The sequence below is a fragment of the Sapajus apella genome, unplaced genomic scaffold (genome assembly GCF_009761245.1).
Source record: "Sapajus apella isolate SASKATOON/1434 unplaced genomic scaffold, GSC_monkey_1.0 scaffold20, whole genome shotgun sequence".
NCBI lineage: Eukaryota > Metazoa > Chordata > Mammalia > Primates > Cebidae > Sapajus > Sapajus apella.
This window is the reverse complement of record NW_022436960.1, coordinates 7,051,863-7,065,152: the sequence shown is the minus strand read 5'-3', so window position 1 is coordinate 7,065,152 and position 13,290 is coordinate 7,051,863. Positions and strand designations below refer to the sequence as shown.

General features: G+C 41.8%; 2 protein-coding genes, 1 non-coding gene and 1 pseudogene across 7 annotated transcripts in view; all 4 read left to right on the top strand.

Moving 5' to 3' along the window:
• The window catches only part of GSKIP (GSK3B interacting protein), a 28,435-nt gene extending 21,117 nt beyond the window's left edge, over positions 1-7,318 (top strand). The window contains exon 4 of one of the 2 annotated variants that reach the window (XM_032287488.1): positions 5,553-7,318. In XM_032287488.1, coding sequence (XP_032143379.1) covers positions 5,553-5,714 — 162 coding nt within the window. In that variant the 3' untranslated portion in view covers positions 5,715-7,318. The remainder of the gene's footprint in view (positions 1-5,552) is intronic. The other variant, XM_032287487.1, reaches the window with a different exon arrangement.
• Positions 798-3,476, top strand: LOC116557796 (annotated as a pseudogene). Its single transcript, XR_004271703.1, has one exon. The product of XR_004271703.1 is annotated as an SUMO-activating enzyme subunit 2 pseudogene (transcript).
• LOC116558115 lies at positions 4,644-4,832 on the top strand. The gene has a single exon (XR_004271847.1). It is a non-coding gene; the product is annotated as a U2 spliceosomal RNA (small nuclear RNA).
• Positions 7,319-12,470: 5,152 nt separating the features above from the next.
• The window catches only part of AK7 (adenylate kinase 7), a 90,252-nt gene continuing 89,432 nt past the window's right edge, over positions 12,471-13,290 (top strand). For 2 of the 3 annotated variants that reach the window (XM_032287484.1, XM_032287481.1), the window contains exon 1: positions 12,472-12,681. In XM_032287484.1, coding sequence (XP_032143375.1) covers positions 12,577-12,681 — 105 coding nt within the window. In that variant the 5' untranslated portion in view covers positions 12,472-12,576. Of the gene's footprint in view, positions 12,682-13,290 lie in introns of all 3 variants that reach the window. The other variant, XM_032287482.1, reaches the window with a different exon arrangement.

Sequence of the window (13,290 nt, the reverse complement as noted above, 5' to 3'; positions counted from 1 at the left end):
ATCGAGACCATCCTGGTCAACATGGTGAAACCCCGTCTCTACTAAAAATACAAAAAATTAGCTGGGCATGGTGGCGCGTGCCTGTAATCCCAGCTACTCAGGAGGCTGAGGCAGGAGAATTGCCTGAACCCAGGAGGCGGAGGCTGCGGTGAGCCGAGATCACGCCATTGCACTCCAGCCTGGGTAACAAGAGTGAAACTCTGTCTCAAAAAAAAAAAAAAAAATGACAACACTGTCTTCCAGATCAGAATAAATCAGAGCAGAACATTCCACCCCCAGATTTCCAATGGTGTCCTATTAGCCCTTTATTACAAGTATCTCTTTATTATGAGAGCTCTTCTAGGCAGATTAACCTTTCCATTGTTTAAACGAAAATCATGAGTTTAGAATAGTAGAAAACATCACCAGAGAGCAACTTTTAATTAAAAAAGAAAAAAACTGTAAGCCATGCCTGGTGGCCCTTGCCTGTAATCCTAGCACTTAAGGAGGCCAAGCTAGTAGGATCATTTTAGGCCAGGAATTCGAGATCAGCCTGGGCAACATAGCGAGACCCTGTTTCTTCAATATGCATATGTTTTAATTAGCCCAACATGGTGGCATTTGCCTGTAATCCCAACTACTTGGGAGGCTTAGGAGGGGGCCCATGAGTTCAAGGTTGCACTGAGCTGTGACTGGCCCACTGTACTTCAGCCTGGGTACACAAAGAGATCCTTTTGAAAAAAAAAAAAAAAAACTTATAAAAACCTTTGACCTACTGAACAAAGGGATAGACATTAGAAAATCTAAAATTGGCCCTTCCCCCACCCGCTTCCAGCCGAGGCTCGGTTCTCCCGCCTCCGCCTCTGCCGCGCTCGTGGTTGTCCTGCCATGGCACTGTCGCGGGGCCTGCCCCGGGAGCTGGCTGAGGCGGTGGCCGGGGGCCGAGTGCTGGTGGTGGGCGCGGGCGGCATTGGCTGCGAGCTCCTCAAGAACCTCGTGCTCACCGGCTTCTCCCACATCGACCTGATTGATCTGGATACTATTGATGTCAGCAACCTCAACAGACAGTTTTTGTTTCAAAAGAAACATGTTGGAAGATCAAAGGCACAGGTTGCCAAGGAAAGTGTACTGCAGTTTTACCCGAAAGCTAATATCGTTGCCTACCATGACAGCATCATGAACCCTGACTATAATGTGGAATTTTTTCGGCAGTTTATATTGGTTATGAATGCTTTAGATAACAGAGCTGCTCGAAACCATGTTAATAGAATGTGCCTGGCAGCTGATGTTCCTCTTATTGAAAGTGGAACTGCTGGGTATCTTGGACAAGTAACTACTATCAAAAAGGGTGTGACTGAGTGTTATGAATGTCATCCTAAGCCAACCCAGAGAACCTTTCCTGGCTGTACAATTCGTAACACACCTTCAGAACCTATACATTGCATCGTTTGGGCAAAGTACTTGTTCAACCAGTTGTTTGGGGAAGAAGATGCTGATCAAGAAGTATCTCCTGACAGAGCTGATCCTGAAGCTGCCTGGGAACCAACAGAAGCTGAAGCCAGAGCTAGAGCATCTAATGAAGATGGTGACATTAAACGTATTTCCACTAAGGAATGGGCTAAATCAACTGGATATGATCCAGTTAAACTTTTTACCAAGCTTTTTAAAGATGACATCAGGTATCTGTTGACAATGGACAAACTATGGCGGAAAAGGAAACCTCCAGTTCCGTTGGACTGGGCTGAAGTACAAAGTCAAGGAGAGGAAACGAATGCACCAGATCAACAGAATGAACCCCAGTTAGGCCTGAAAGACCAGCAGGTTCTAGATGTAAAGAGCTATGCACGTCTATTTTCAAAGAGCATTGAGACTTTGAGAGTTCATTTAGCAGAAAAGGGGGATGGAGCTGAGCTCATATGGGATAAGGATGACCCATCTGCAATGGATTTTGTCACCTCTGCTGCAAACCTCAGGATGCATATTTTCAGTATGAATATGAAGAGTAGATTTGATATCAAATCAATGGCAGGAAACATTATTCCTGCTATTGCTACTACTAATGCAGTGATTGCTGGGTTGATAGTATTGGAAGGATTGAAGATTTTATCAGGAAAAATAGACCAGTGCAGAACAATTTTTTTGAATAAACAACCAAATCCAAGAAAGAAGCTTCTTGTCCCTTGTGCACTGGATCCTCCTAACCCCAATTGTTACGTATGTGCTAGCAAGCCAGAGGTGACTGTGCAGCTGAATGTCCAGAAAGTGACTGTTCTCACCTTACAAGACAAGATAGTGAAAGAAAAGTTTGCAATGGTAGCACCAGATGTCCAAATTGAAGATGGGAAAGGAACAATCCTAATATCTTCCGAAGAGGGAGAGACAGAAGCTAATAATCACAAGAAGTTGTCAGAATTTGGAATTAGAAATGGCAGCCGGCTTCAAGCAGATGACTTCCTCCAGGACTATACCTTATTGATCAACATCCTTCATAATGAAGACCTAGGAAAGGATGTTGAATTTGAAGTTGTTGGTGATGCCCCGGAAAAAGTGGGGCCCAAACAAGCTGAAGATGCTGCCAAAAGCATAACCAATGGCAGTGATGATGGAGCTCAGCCTTCCACCTCCACAGCTCAAGAGCAAGATGATGTTCTCATAGTTGATTCGGATGAAGATTCTTCAAATAATACTGACGTCAGTGAAGAAGAGAGAAGCCGCAAGAGGAAATTAGATGAGAAGGAGAATCTCAGTGCAAGGAGGTCACGTATAGAACAGAAGGAAGAGCTTGATGATGTCATAGCATTAGATTGAACAGAAATGCCTCTAAACAGAACCCTCTTACTACTTAGTTTATCTGGCAGAACCAGATTATTTGTTATGTCCTTTGTTCCAAAGGGAAAAAGTTGACACCAGTGACTTGAAAATTATTCTGCTCCCTTTGAAAGCATTCATTTTGCTAAAGCTGTTAGACACATTGCAGTATTGCTGTATTGAAAGTAGGAATATAGTTTTTAAAACCCTTTGAACAAAGTGTGTGCATAACCAGTCATGAGATAAAACAACACAGTGCATGTTGCCTTTTTAATGTAAATACCCTTAGGTATCATTAGTTTCAAAATATTGTGGTTTAGTAAAGTTGATACCTGGTTATAAATATTATGCCTTTATTTTTGGCTAGAAGAAGAATTATTTTTAGCCTAGATCTAACCATTTTCATACTCTTAACTGACTGAAACAGATTCAAAGAAGTATCAAGTGCTATGCATTGAAACTTGTTTTTAAATGTTAAATGGCACTGTGTATATTAATGTAAAACAATGTTAATTTACTCAAGTTTTCAGTTTGTACTGCCTGGTATGTCTGTGTAAGAAGCCAATTTTTGTGTATTGTTACAGTTTCAGGTTATTTATATTCAATGTTTTGTAAAACTCAAATAACGACTATACTTATGGACCAAATAAATGGCATCTGCATTCTTGTTAAAAAAAAAAAAAAAAAAAGAAAGAAAATCTAAAATTTAGTTTTAACCTTCCTAATCAATGAATCTTCAGTCTTGGCAAATGTCATACATTTCTGTGTTTCTATATTTGTTCAAAGTAATTGTGCATTATCATAAGATGGTGAGCAAGGCCTGCCTAAGCAAGTAAGAGTGTTACATAATATTATGTTAAGTACATAAATATCTCTTTATTTCACTGGATTCAGTTTGCTGGAGATGAGTCATGTATACTGTATACTCCTTGATAGAGCAAAGTGCAAGACCAGCATTTGTGCTGCCCTCAGTTCCCTCACAGCTGCCACAAAGATTGCTGCTTAGCTTTAAGTGTAGTACCTGAATTAACTAATTTTCGTGCACTCCTTTCCACATCCTTAAATTTGTACTAAAAGCTCCTAGTGTTTAGAGATGGATCTGTAATCAGAAGTAGAGGTAAGTGACCCCAGGTAAACTAATTCTGTCTTGTGTTGGTTAATTCTAAGTTGGCTATGGAGAGGTAGAAGGAGTTCTGATCAGAGAGTCAGCAGTGCAGTCTTAAATGTGAATTTTAATGATCTTGGGTGAGTCTGTCTACCCCTGAGAGTTCCTGCTTCTTAATTAACTTAGAGATTACAAAAAGTAAAATGATTTGGGGAATGATTGTTTGACTGTATGATACAGAAATATCTGAACCATTTGTAAAACCTGGCATGTAGTAGGTACCCAAATATTTGTTTTTCAGTCTGATTCAGTTAACATTTATTGAGCTACTATCCTGCATCAGCAAATTGAAAATCAAACCATGAATAAGACATGATCCATGTTCACCAGGAAGATCACAGTCTAGCAGAGATAAGAGGAAGAAGGCAAACAACTGTACTCCACTGTAGAGTGCAGTAATTGAGCATGGATCTGAAGAGGTGTGATTCATTTTCCTTAGGTGTCTGCCTCTGCTTTTCATTTAAAAAAAAAAGCTCAGCTTCTATTTCTAACATAAACTTTGATCTCTATGGCTTAAATAGATGTCATAAAAATTTAGGATTTATATAGGGAATTTACAGACTTCAGTCAAGTCAGCAAAAACTAAATTAATTTTGCCCTATGTTGTGCGGGTGAACCATGACATACCTTATAATCCTGTCAAAAAGAAAAGTTGTAGCTGTGTTTACAGGAGAGAAAAAAAAACCCACACATCGCTTCTCAGCCTTTTGGCTAAGATCAGTTGTAGTATCTCTTCTTATCAGTTTAATATCTGTTGGGTCCTCTATCCAAGGATAGTATATTAAATGGATTTTTGGAGCAGGGAGATAGAATAGGCTCTTGCTCTGTTCACTCCTCACATCGACCTGGTATTGCAATTTCCAGAAATAGTGTACCCCACCAAGAAAAAAAAACACAGTAACATTCCCTTTTATCTCACAGAGTTGAGCATTCATTCCCTGTCAGATAAGAAATATATTAAGTGGAAGTGACCTTTCAGATTACTAATAATAAGGCTAAGCAGTTATGAAAACTAAACTAATGATTAAACCAATTATTAATAAAATAATTATTAAAATTAACTAAAACTAAATCATTAGGGATAGTTTATAGAATTCTATGTATAAAAGGAATACGAAATAAATAATGATAAAAATATGAACTAATGCTATATTACCTATTATAGTACTTAATATAGTAGACCTTCAATATATGTGGAATTAAATAGGGTAAATAATACATGCATGTTTTGTAATATGAAAATGAAATACTGTTTTTGTGTAGCTTTTCAAATTCTTTCTCTACATTACTTTGAGACTCAGAAGTAAATAAAACCTTTTAAATTTTGAAAAAAATTCTATAGGGAGCTTTTTATTGGTGTTTCTGTGTTATATATTACAAGTTGCTCAAGTATTAAAGTTTTTGTTTAAAATGTACATACTCTGACTTTGATTGAGAAATAGTCTCATTTGATAATTACCCATGTATCTCTGGTGGTCCCGTGGCTAGGAAAAAAAATATATTTTTTTTTAAAAAGGATGATTATTCACGTAAACACTTGGTTTTTGCTTTCTGTACCAAGATGAAAACTGATGAATTCACTGTTGCATTTCCCTTGTAGGTGGTAGGCTATGCTTTTGACCAGGTGGATGATCATTTACAGACTCCCTACCACGAAACAGTCTACTCCTTGTTGGATACACTCAGCCCTGCCTACCGGGAAGCATTTGGAAACGCACTCCTTCAAAGACTGGAAGCTTTGAAAAGGGATGGACAGTCATGACTATATTTTTTCCTTTCAGAGGGGCTGGTGCTGGTACAGAATGTTGACATGAAGCTTGAAATTCTTGCATATGGTCATATGAAATGCATCTTTGGTTTTGTGTCTTAATCACTTGCTTCCAACTTAGGCTTTTGGCTCAGAAGATTATTGAATAATGATTTTAGTTTCTGTTTCACTAAGGGAATTCTGAGGCCGTTGCTGTGATACCATCATTAAGACCTTCACATTTCTTCATATAATCTCTCTGCATTTCAAATCCTAATCAGTATTTCATACTCTTATTACAGGGCTTTGATGCTGCCAGCACTCTCTTTTACATAGGAAATTCTAGATTTGCACAGTAATAGAGGAATTAGAATTACCTAACTATACACTTTGATTCAGCCTGCTAAATCAGGGGTTCACTACTAGCTTGGACAAACTTTGTAGTAATTATTTGCTACTAGCCTTATTGGAAACAAATTACAACTAGTTTCCCCTGCACAAATTTTGAAATTCACTGCTTCACGTAATCTATTTATATTACTAATATGGTTTAATAAAGATGAATTAATTATATATTACTTAACTAGTATTAAATGAAAAACAAGGACTGAAATAGTTCTGTATTCCGTGTTTGCAACAGCCAGCCAACTAAGCAGAGGATAAACCGTTAGCAAATGAATGTAATAATTACTCATTTCCTAGATATCTAAGCACATAAGCAAATACAGGAACAGACTCCATTCTTTTTCTTAACAAAAAGCATCTTCAGTGTGTGATTTAAAAGAAGAAAGATACTGGTTTCCTAAAAAACAATATTTTGGCCTGTGTTGATTCTTATTCTGAATGTGTGTTTACATAATGTACAGTATATATTCAGAAAGTATTTTTGCTTCAACGTTTACTTTCTATGATGTAGTGCTTTGGTATTCCCACAGCACCCCACCTTCCCCAACAGATGTACAGTGTTCTGTCTCCATGCGAAATCTACAATGTAATATGAGTGCATTGTATGGGTTTGAAACCAAAGGATGAATGAAGCATTCAGAGACTTAATATTTGAAAAAGGGATACTCAGTATTTTATATTTTATTACAGGTACTGATATTTATAAACTTCATAAATGTACCATGCTGCCACATGTTGTCAAGTACATGTTGAACCATAAGGATTGGGGAGTTGTTTTTTAATGGTTGCCTAAAGCAGCTGCCGTAGAAATGTGGAACTGAAATTTTGCATCTGGTCACACCTTCATACATTTGTCATGTGCAGGTATTTTTCCATCATTAATAAAAAATAGGAACTTTTAGGCTCTGAAGATCATGTGGACCAGAGCAAATTAAAGTTCAGTTTGTGTCACAATCCACTGTCAGACTTCATTGGAATGCTTTGTTTGATGATGTATATTCATTCTCAGCTTTATTTTCAGATGCTTAACTGGGCAATGAAGTCTAACTTCAGGTTGAACTTTCTCATGCTTAATCTCAGGCTAAATGTAAATGATATTTGTAAAGTTTGAATAAAATTCTCTTTACTCATTTTGAGTTAGTATGAAGAAAAGTGATGATTGTATGTTTAAGAATTGAAATTGTTCACTTTGTGATAAATGATTAATTCCAAGAGCTTGTTTCCATTTTTTAATTCTGTATTATTATGTTTTGATTTGAAGTGACTGAAGTGAGCCGCTTTTTATTACTATGAAAGAGTAATGAGGAACAAGAGGAGAGGACTTTAATAAAACTACACAGATATACATGAGAATCTAGATATTAAAACCTCCATTTTACCTGGTCCGTTTAAAGAACTTAACCAGCAGATAGGCTGGGCGTGCTGGCTCACACTTGGAATTCCAGTGGTTTGGGAGGCCCAGTCAAGAGGATCACGTGAGGAGTACAAAACCAGCCTGAGCAACATAGATCCTATCTCTATAAAAAGTTATGAAAGCATAGCTGGTGACACACGCCTGTAGTCCTAGCTACTAGGAAAGCTGAAGCAGGAAAATTGCTTGAGCCCAGGAATTGGAGACTATAGTGAACTACAATCGTGCTTCTGCACTGCAGCCTGGATGACAGAACAAGACCCCGTCTATTTTAAAAAAAAAAAAAAAAGAAAGAAAAGAAAATTATGGAACAACCAGATAAATTAAGCCTTGATTTTGCTTCTAAAGGAAAAAGAAAAACTTGTGTATAAATAACTCTTACAAATCAAAGGAAGAAAAAATACAAACAATGGGCAAATACAATCAACTCAAAAAAAAAAATACAGAGGTCAGTAATTACTTGAAAGAGGTCCAACCCAACTATTCAAGAAAGAAAAATTTTAAGTGATCTGGTCATTTCACTTACTAATTTTGTGATTCTTCTTATTTAAACTTAATACCAGTGAGGATTTAGTGAGGGAGCATTCTTACATTCTATTGGAGGGTATGTTGGTGAGATCTTTCTGGAAACATTGATAATAAATCCTTTACAAAGTTTATAACTTCTGAATTGGTAATATACTAGCAATCTAGCATCGAAAAATGATTCAGAAAAAAAGATAAACTATTATACAAGGTTCATTTTCCCTAATGAAAAATTGAGAAGGCTCTAAAGAGTGGTAAAGTTATGCTACATCCTTTAGATGGAAAATAGGCAGCCACTAAAAATCATGAAAAAATGGCAATGGGGAAAAATAATGCTACACAAAGAAGGATATAAAACTATACATACTGTTTTGAAAACTGTGTATGTAACAAAAAATGAAACGATTATAAGATGTTAGTAATCACTAGATAATAAAAATAGGTCATTTTCATTTTCTTAATACTTTTTCACATTTTATCCATTAGCTTGTATGTACTAATTAGAAGCAGGAATGCAATTGATGTGGGGTTTAAGCTAGCTGAAGGCTGTCTAGCAAAAGCACCAAGCCTTGCTGGGTCGTATCTGCTCCCAGGATCCTTGAAGAGGCAGTATGATTTGAAGAAAAGAGTGCACACCTCATTTCCCATAGTGACACTCTTCCCACCTTTTCTCCAGGTCCACCTGCCACTAGTGCATTTACAAACAGCTTCTTCCATTGCACATTGTGCTGTTCTCTCCCGTGTTCAGAAACATAAAATGTGCTGTTAGAATGTTAAGGAGGAATACAGTAAGAAACACTGAAATTCCGATAGGTGCCATATTGACTTCAGAACTTTCTTTCCAACCTCTTTATTTTCTGGATGATACGGGTGAGACAGACTGAGCAACTTGCTCAGCAGCTACCTGTGAGAAGTGGCATTGGATCAGAACCCAGGTCTTCTGACTCCACCAGCTCTACCCATATAGTATGTGTTAATAAAAGCCATCACATTAATTTTGTGTTTATATGAAAACTGATTTTAAAAGAGGGAAAGAATAACAAAGGAAAGATCCATTAGTTGGTATAATAGAATTAATAGAATCTCCAGCCTGGGCGTTGTGGCTCACACGTGTAATCCCAACACTTTGGGAAGCTGAGGTGGGTGAATTACCTGAGGTCGGGAATTCGAGACCAGCCTGCCCAACATGGTGAAACCCCACCTCTACTAAAAATACAAAAATTAACTGGGCGTGGTAGCACACGCTTGTAAGCCTAACTACTCAGGAGACTGAGGCAGGAGAATTGCTTGAACCCAAGAGGTGGAGGTTGCAGTGAGCCAAGATTGCCCCCATGTACTCCAGCGTGGTCGACAGAGTGAGACTTAGTCTCAAACAGTAATAATAATAGAATCTCCTTTTTGAACCTACCAATATATAGGAAATTATCTAGATGCCATCCCCCTTATTTCAAGAAACACAGGTAAGTCATATTTCATTGTAGCATGACTAGCTGAATAACTTTCAAAGTATTTACCTGCTTAACTGCATATCAACAAGGAATGCAGAGACAAAGTAACAATTTGAAAATGAATCAAGTGAATTTAAGAATATTTGAACTAGTAAGTCATTTGAAAGAATGCTGAAGCATATTTTCTAAGTTTTGCACTGATCTTGCATGAATACTTGTACATTTAAACTGACACTACTTTCTTGTTGATTAAAAAAAAAAAATGAGTGCAGTGCGGTGGCTCATACCTGTAATCCCAGCACTTTGGGAGGACAAAGTGGATGGATCATGAGGTCAGGAGTTCAAGACCAGCCTGACCAACATGGTGAAACCCCATCTCTACTCAAAATACAAAAATTAGCTGGGTATAGTGGCATGTGTCTGTAATCCCAGCTACTCGGGAGGCTAAGGCAGGAGAATGACTTGAACCCAGGAGGCGGAGGTTGTGGTGAGCTGAGATCACACCACTGCACTACAGCCTAAGCAAGAGAGCAAGACTTCATCTCAAAAAAAAAAGCAAAAAATATTTGCTATAAGCAAACTGTTCCCAAATTGAGTTGGCAAAAATTTCAAAGCGTGACTTTATCAAAACAAGTTTTAATGAGACTTGTATGTATGAAAAAGAAAATGGGGTGGGGACAGAAAATTGAAACATAAAGGCTTCCATCTGTAGAAGTGTGCCTTAGCCTTGCAGAGAAAAAGAAAAGAAAAAAAAGCAGTAATTTCACCTTTGGAGAGCACTTCAGAAAATGCTTCACATATGTCTTATTTAATCCTAACAGCCTTATTAGGCTAGTGGTATCACTCCTATTTTACAGGCAATTTAACAGCCTAGGGAAAGTTAAAAGATTGGTCCCAGCCTCCCACAAATGACTGCAGAGCTGAAACTCAAAACCAAATCTCTTGAGTGCCTGAAAACTCAGGGCCTCCAATCTGGAGATCTTGGGCCACCTCCGATTCTTGAAACACTTTGGGAGGCTGAGGCAGGCGGATCACCTGAGGTTGGGAGTTCAAGACCAGCCTGAACAACATGGAGAAACCCCGTCTCTACTAAAAATACAAACATTAGCTGGGCGTGGGGGTGCATTCCTGTTATCCCAGCTACTTGGGAGGCTGAGGCAGGAGAATCACTTGTACCTGGGAGGCAGAGATTGAGCTGAGATCGGGCCATTGCACTCCAGCCACAAGAACGAAACTCCGTTTATTAAAAAGAGAAGAAAAGGCCAGGTGGCGTGGCTCACACCTGTAACCACAGCATTTTGGGAGGCCAAGGCGGGCGGATCACTTGAGGCCAGAAGTTCAAAACCAGTGTGGCCAACATGCTGAAACCCTGTCTACTAAAAATAGAAAAATTAGCCGGGTGTGTGGTAGGCATCTGTAATCCCAGCTGCTCTGGAGGCTGAGGCAGAAGAATCGCTTGAACTCGGGAGGCAAGGTTGCAGTGCGCCGAGATTATGCCATTGCACTCCAGTCTAGGTGACAGAGCGAGACTCCGTCTCAAAAAAATAAAGTAAAAATTAAAAAGAACAAGAAGGCTGGCACAGTGGTTCATGCCTGCAATACCAGCACTTTAGGAGGACGAGGCAGGAGAATCTCTTGAGCCTAGGAGTCAGAGACCAGCCTGGGCAATAAACACAGTGAGACCATGTCTCTATTAAAAATAATAAAATAAAAAGAATGAGGAGAAACCACTCACACACAATTGCTGCAAGTGTTAAATATTTGCATTTAACGAGTTAATTAATGCTTAAAGCATGAAAATAGTTCAATATGATCAGGCTCTTCCAAGGTAACTGCGGGAGGTACTCTTAGTCCACCACAACCTTTGCGGTCCTGTGATCACCAGGTTGGATGCTGTCTTTCAATTCGTGGATTTATCTCAGCAACTGCATGTATAATCTCTCGTGGGACGGTCAATTCTAAATTTTGTCCCTTGGTGAATGTGAGCGAATCCCGAGCACCCACGCCCTCTGGTCGCCCCCAGCGGACACCAGGGGTCCTCCCGGAACTTGCGTCTGGAAACAACCCCAAGGGAGCTGGGCCCGCGGACCAAGCCGCAACTGCCGCAAGGCGAGACGATGCTAGGGTCGCTCAGATGCTCGGGAGCCCGAAACTCCATGGCAACAGCTGTTCTTCGCAGCTGAGGCTCACGCCCCGTCGCCCCAGCCAGACCACCCCACGGGAGAGCGCTCAGTAACTCCCACGTGGCGGGGAGAGGCCTAGGCTGTGGGGCATTCCCTCTTCTTCAGAATCCTCATTATTTTTTAGTCATCGGATCAAGCGGGCACAGGGATGTGTTTTTAGACCTTACGAACAATGAAGATAGAAAGGCACTGAGATCACAGGGTCCCCTGGGACAAACGCCCAGGGAGCCTCCAAAAGAGACGGTGCACTGCCCAAGGGCTCCCAGTGGGCGTCAAGCCAGGGTGAGATCCGGGCTGCACTCGCGGCGCTGCGGAGAGCACTCGCTGGGACATCCGCCTGGCGCCCAGCAGCCGAGAGCGCGCGCAACTGCTGGTCCTGAGCCCCGCTTGGCCCGGCACACCCCACTCAGCGCCCGGCACGCCCCGCCTCCCCCCGCCAGGCACGCCCCGCCCCGCCTATCACGCCCTGCTTAGCGCCCGGCACGCCCCGCCCCGCCCAGCGCCCGGTACGACACGCCCCGCTGCCGGGAGCGCCCCGCCCCGCCTGTCACGCCCTGCTTAGCGACCGGCAAGACACGCCCCGCCCAGTGCCCAGTACCACACGCCCCCCCCTGCCAGGAGCGCCCCCCCCCGCCTGGCACCCCCTGCTTCGCTACCGGCACCACGCCCCCCCCCCTGCCCCCAGCACGCCCCCCCCCCCCTGCCAGGAGCGCCCCGCCCCGCCTGGCATGCCCTGCCTAGCGCCCGGCACTCCGTGCTTTGCGCACGACACGCCCCTCCTGCCGAGCACGAGGCGCCCGGGCCCCGCCCCCGAGAGAGAACCGGCCCCGCCTCCCCGGCCCGGGCCCCGCCTCCTTGGCAAGCTGAGGGACGCTTTCACCGTAGCAACCAGCACTGCGCCCACCATGGCTGAAGAAGAGGAAACTGCTGCTCCCGCGGAGAAAGTTCTCCGGATTCAGAGGGTGTTTATAAACCTGCTGGACTCCTACAGCAGCGGAAACATCGGAAAGGTGAGCGGCGGCGGCGGCCAAGAGCCACATCCCAGCTCTCCGCTCACAGCCCCCGGCCCCCGATCCGCAAACCCAGCGAGAGTCTGCGCTCCAGGGCGCTCTTGGGGCCTTTCTTCAGGGAGGGCCCTGTGTCCTGGGCACCACCAATGCCCCCTGGACCTCAGTCCGCACCCAGTGTGGACAAGGGATCCTACGCTTGAAGCCCACGTGTCTGGAGATCACAGGTCCATCCCCAGTTCCTCCTTTTAATGAGGGGAAACTGAGGCTGAGAGGGAGGAAGGAACTTGCCCAAGATCACAGAGAGTTGAGGCCAGAACCTGGACAGAGAGTCCAGGTCTCCCGCCTCCTGCTAGGTTCTCTTTCCACTCCTCCATCGATTTCGAAGTTGGCAGCTAAACGAGAAAATAAATGAAAATTTTATATAGCTCCTGAAGCGTTTTTCATTCATCCATCCCTTCAATATATGGTTTTTGAGCATCTGTTATGAACCAGACACTGTTTGGGTCTCTGAGTTCCATTACATTTCCTCACTTTTCTCTGTCTTTAGCCCTGGAAAATGAAGATATTAAAAAAAAAAAAAAAAAAAAAAAAAAAAAAAAAAAAAAAAAG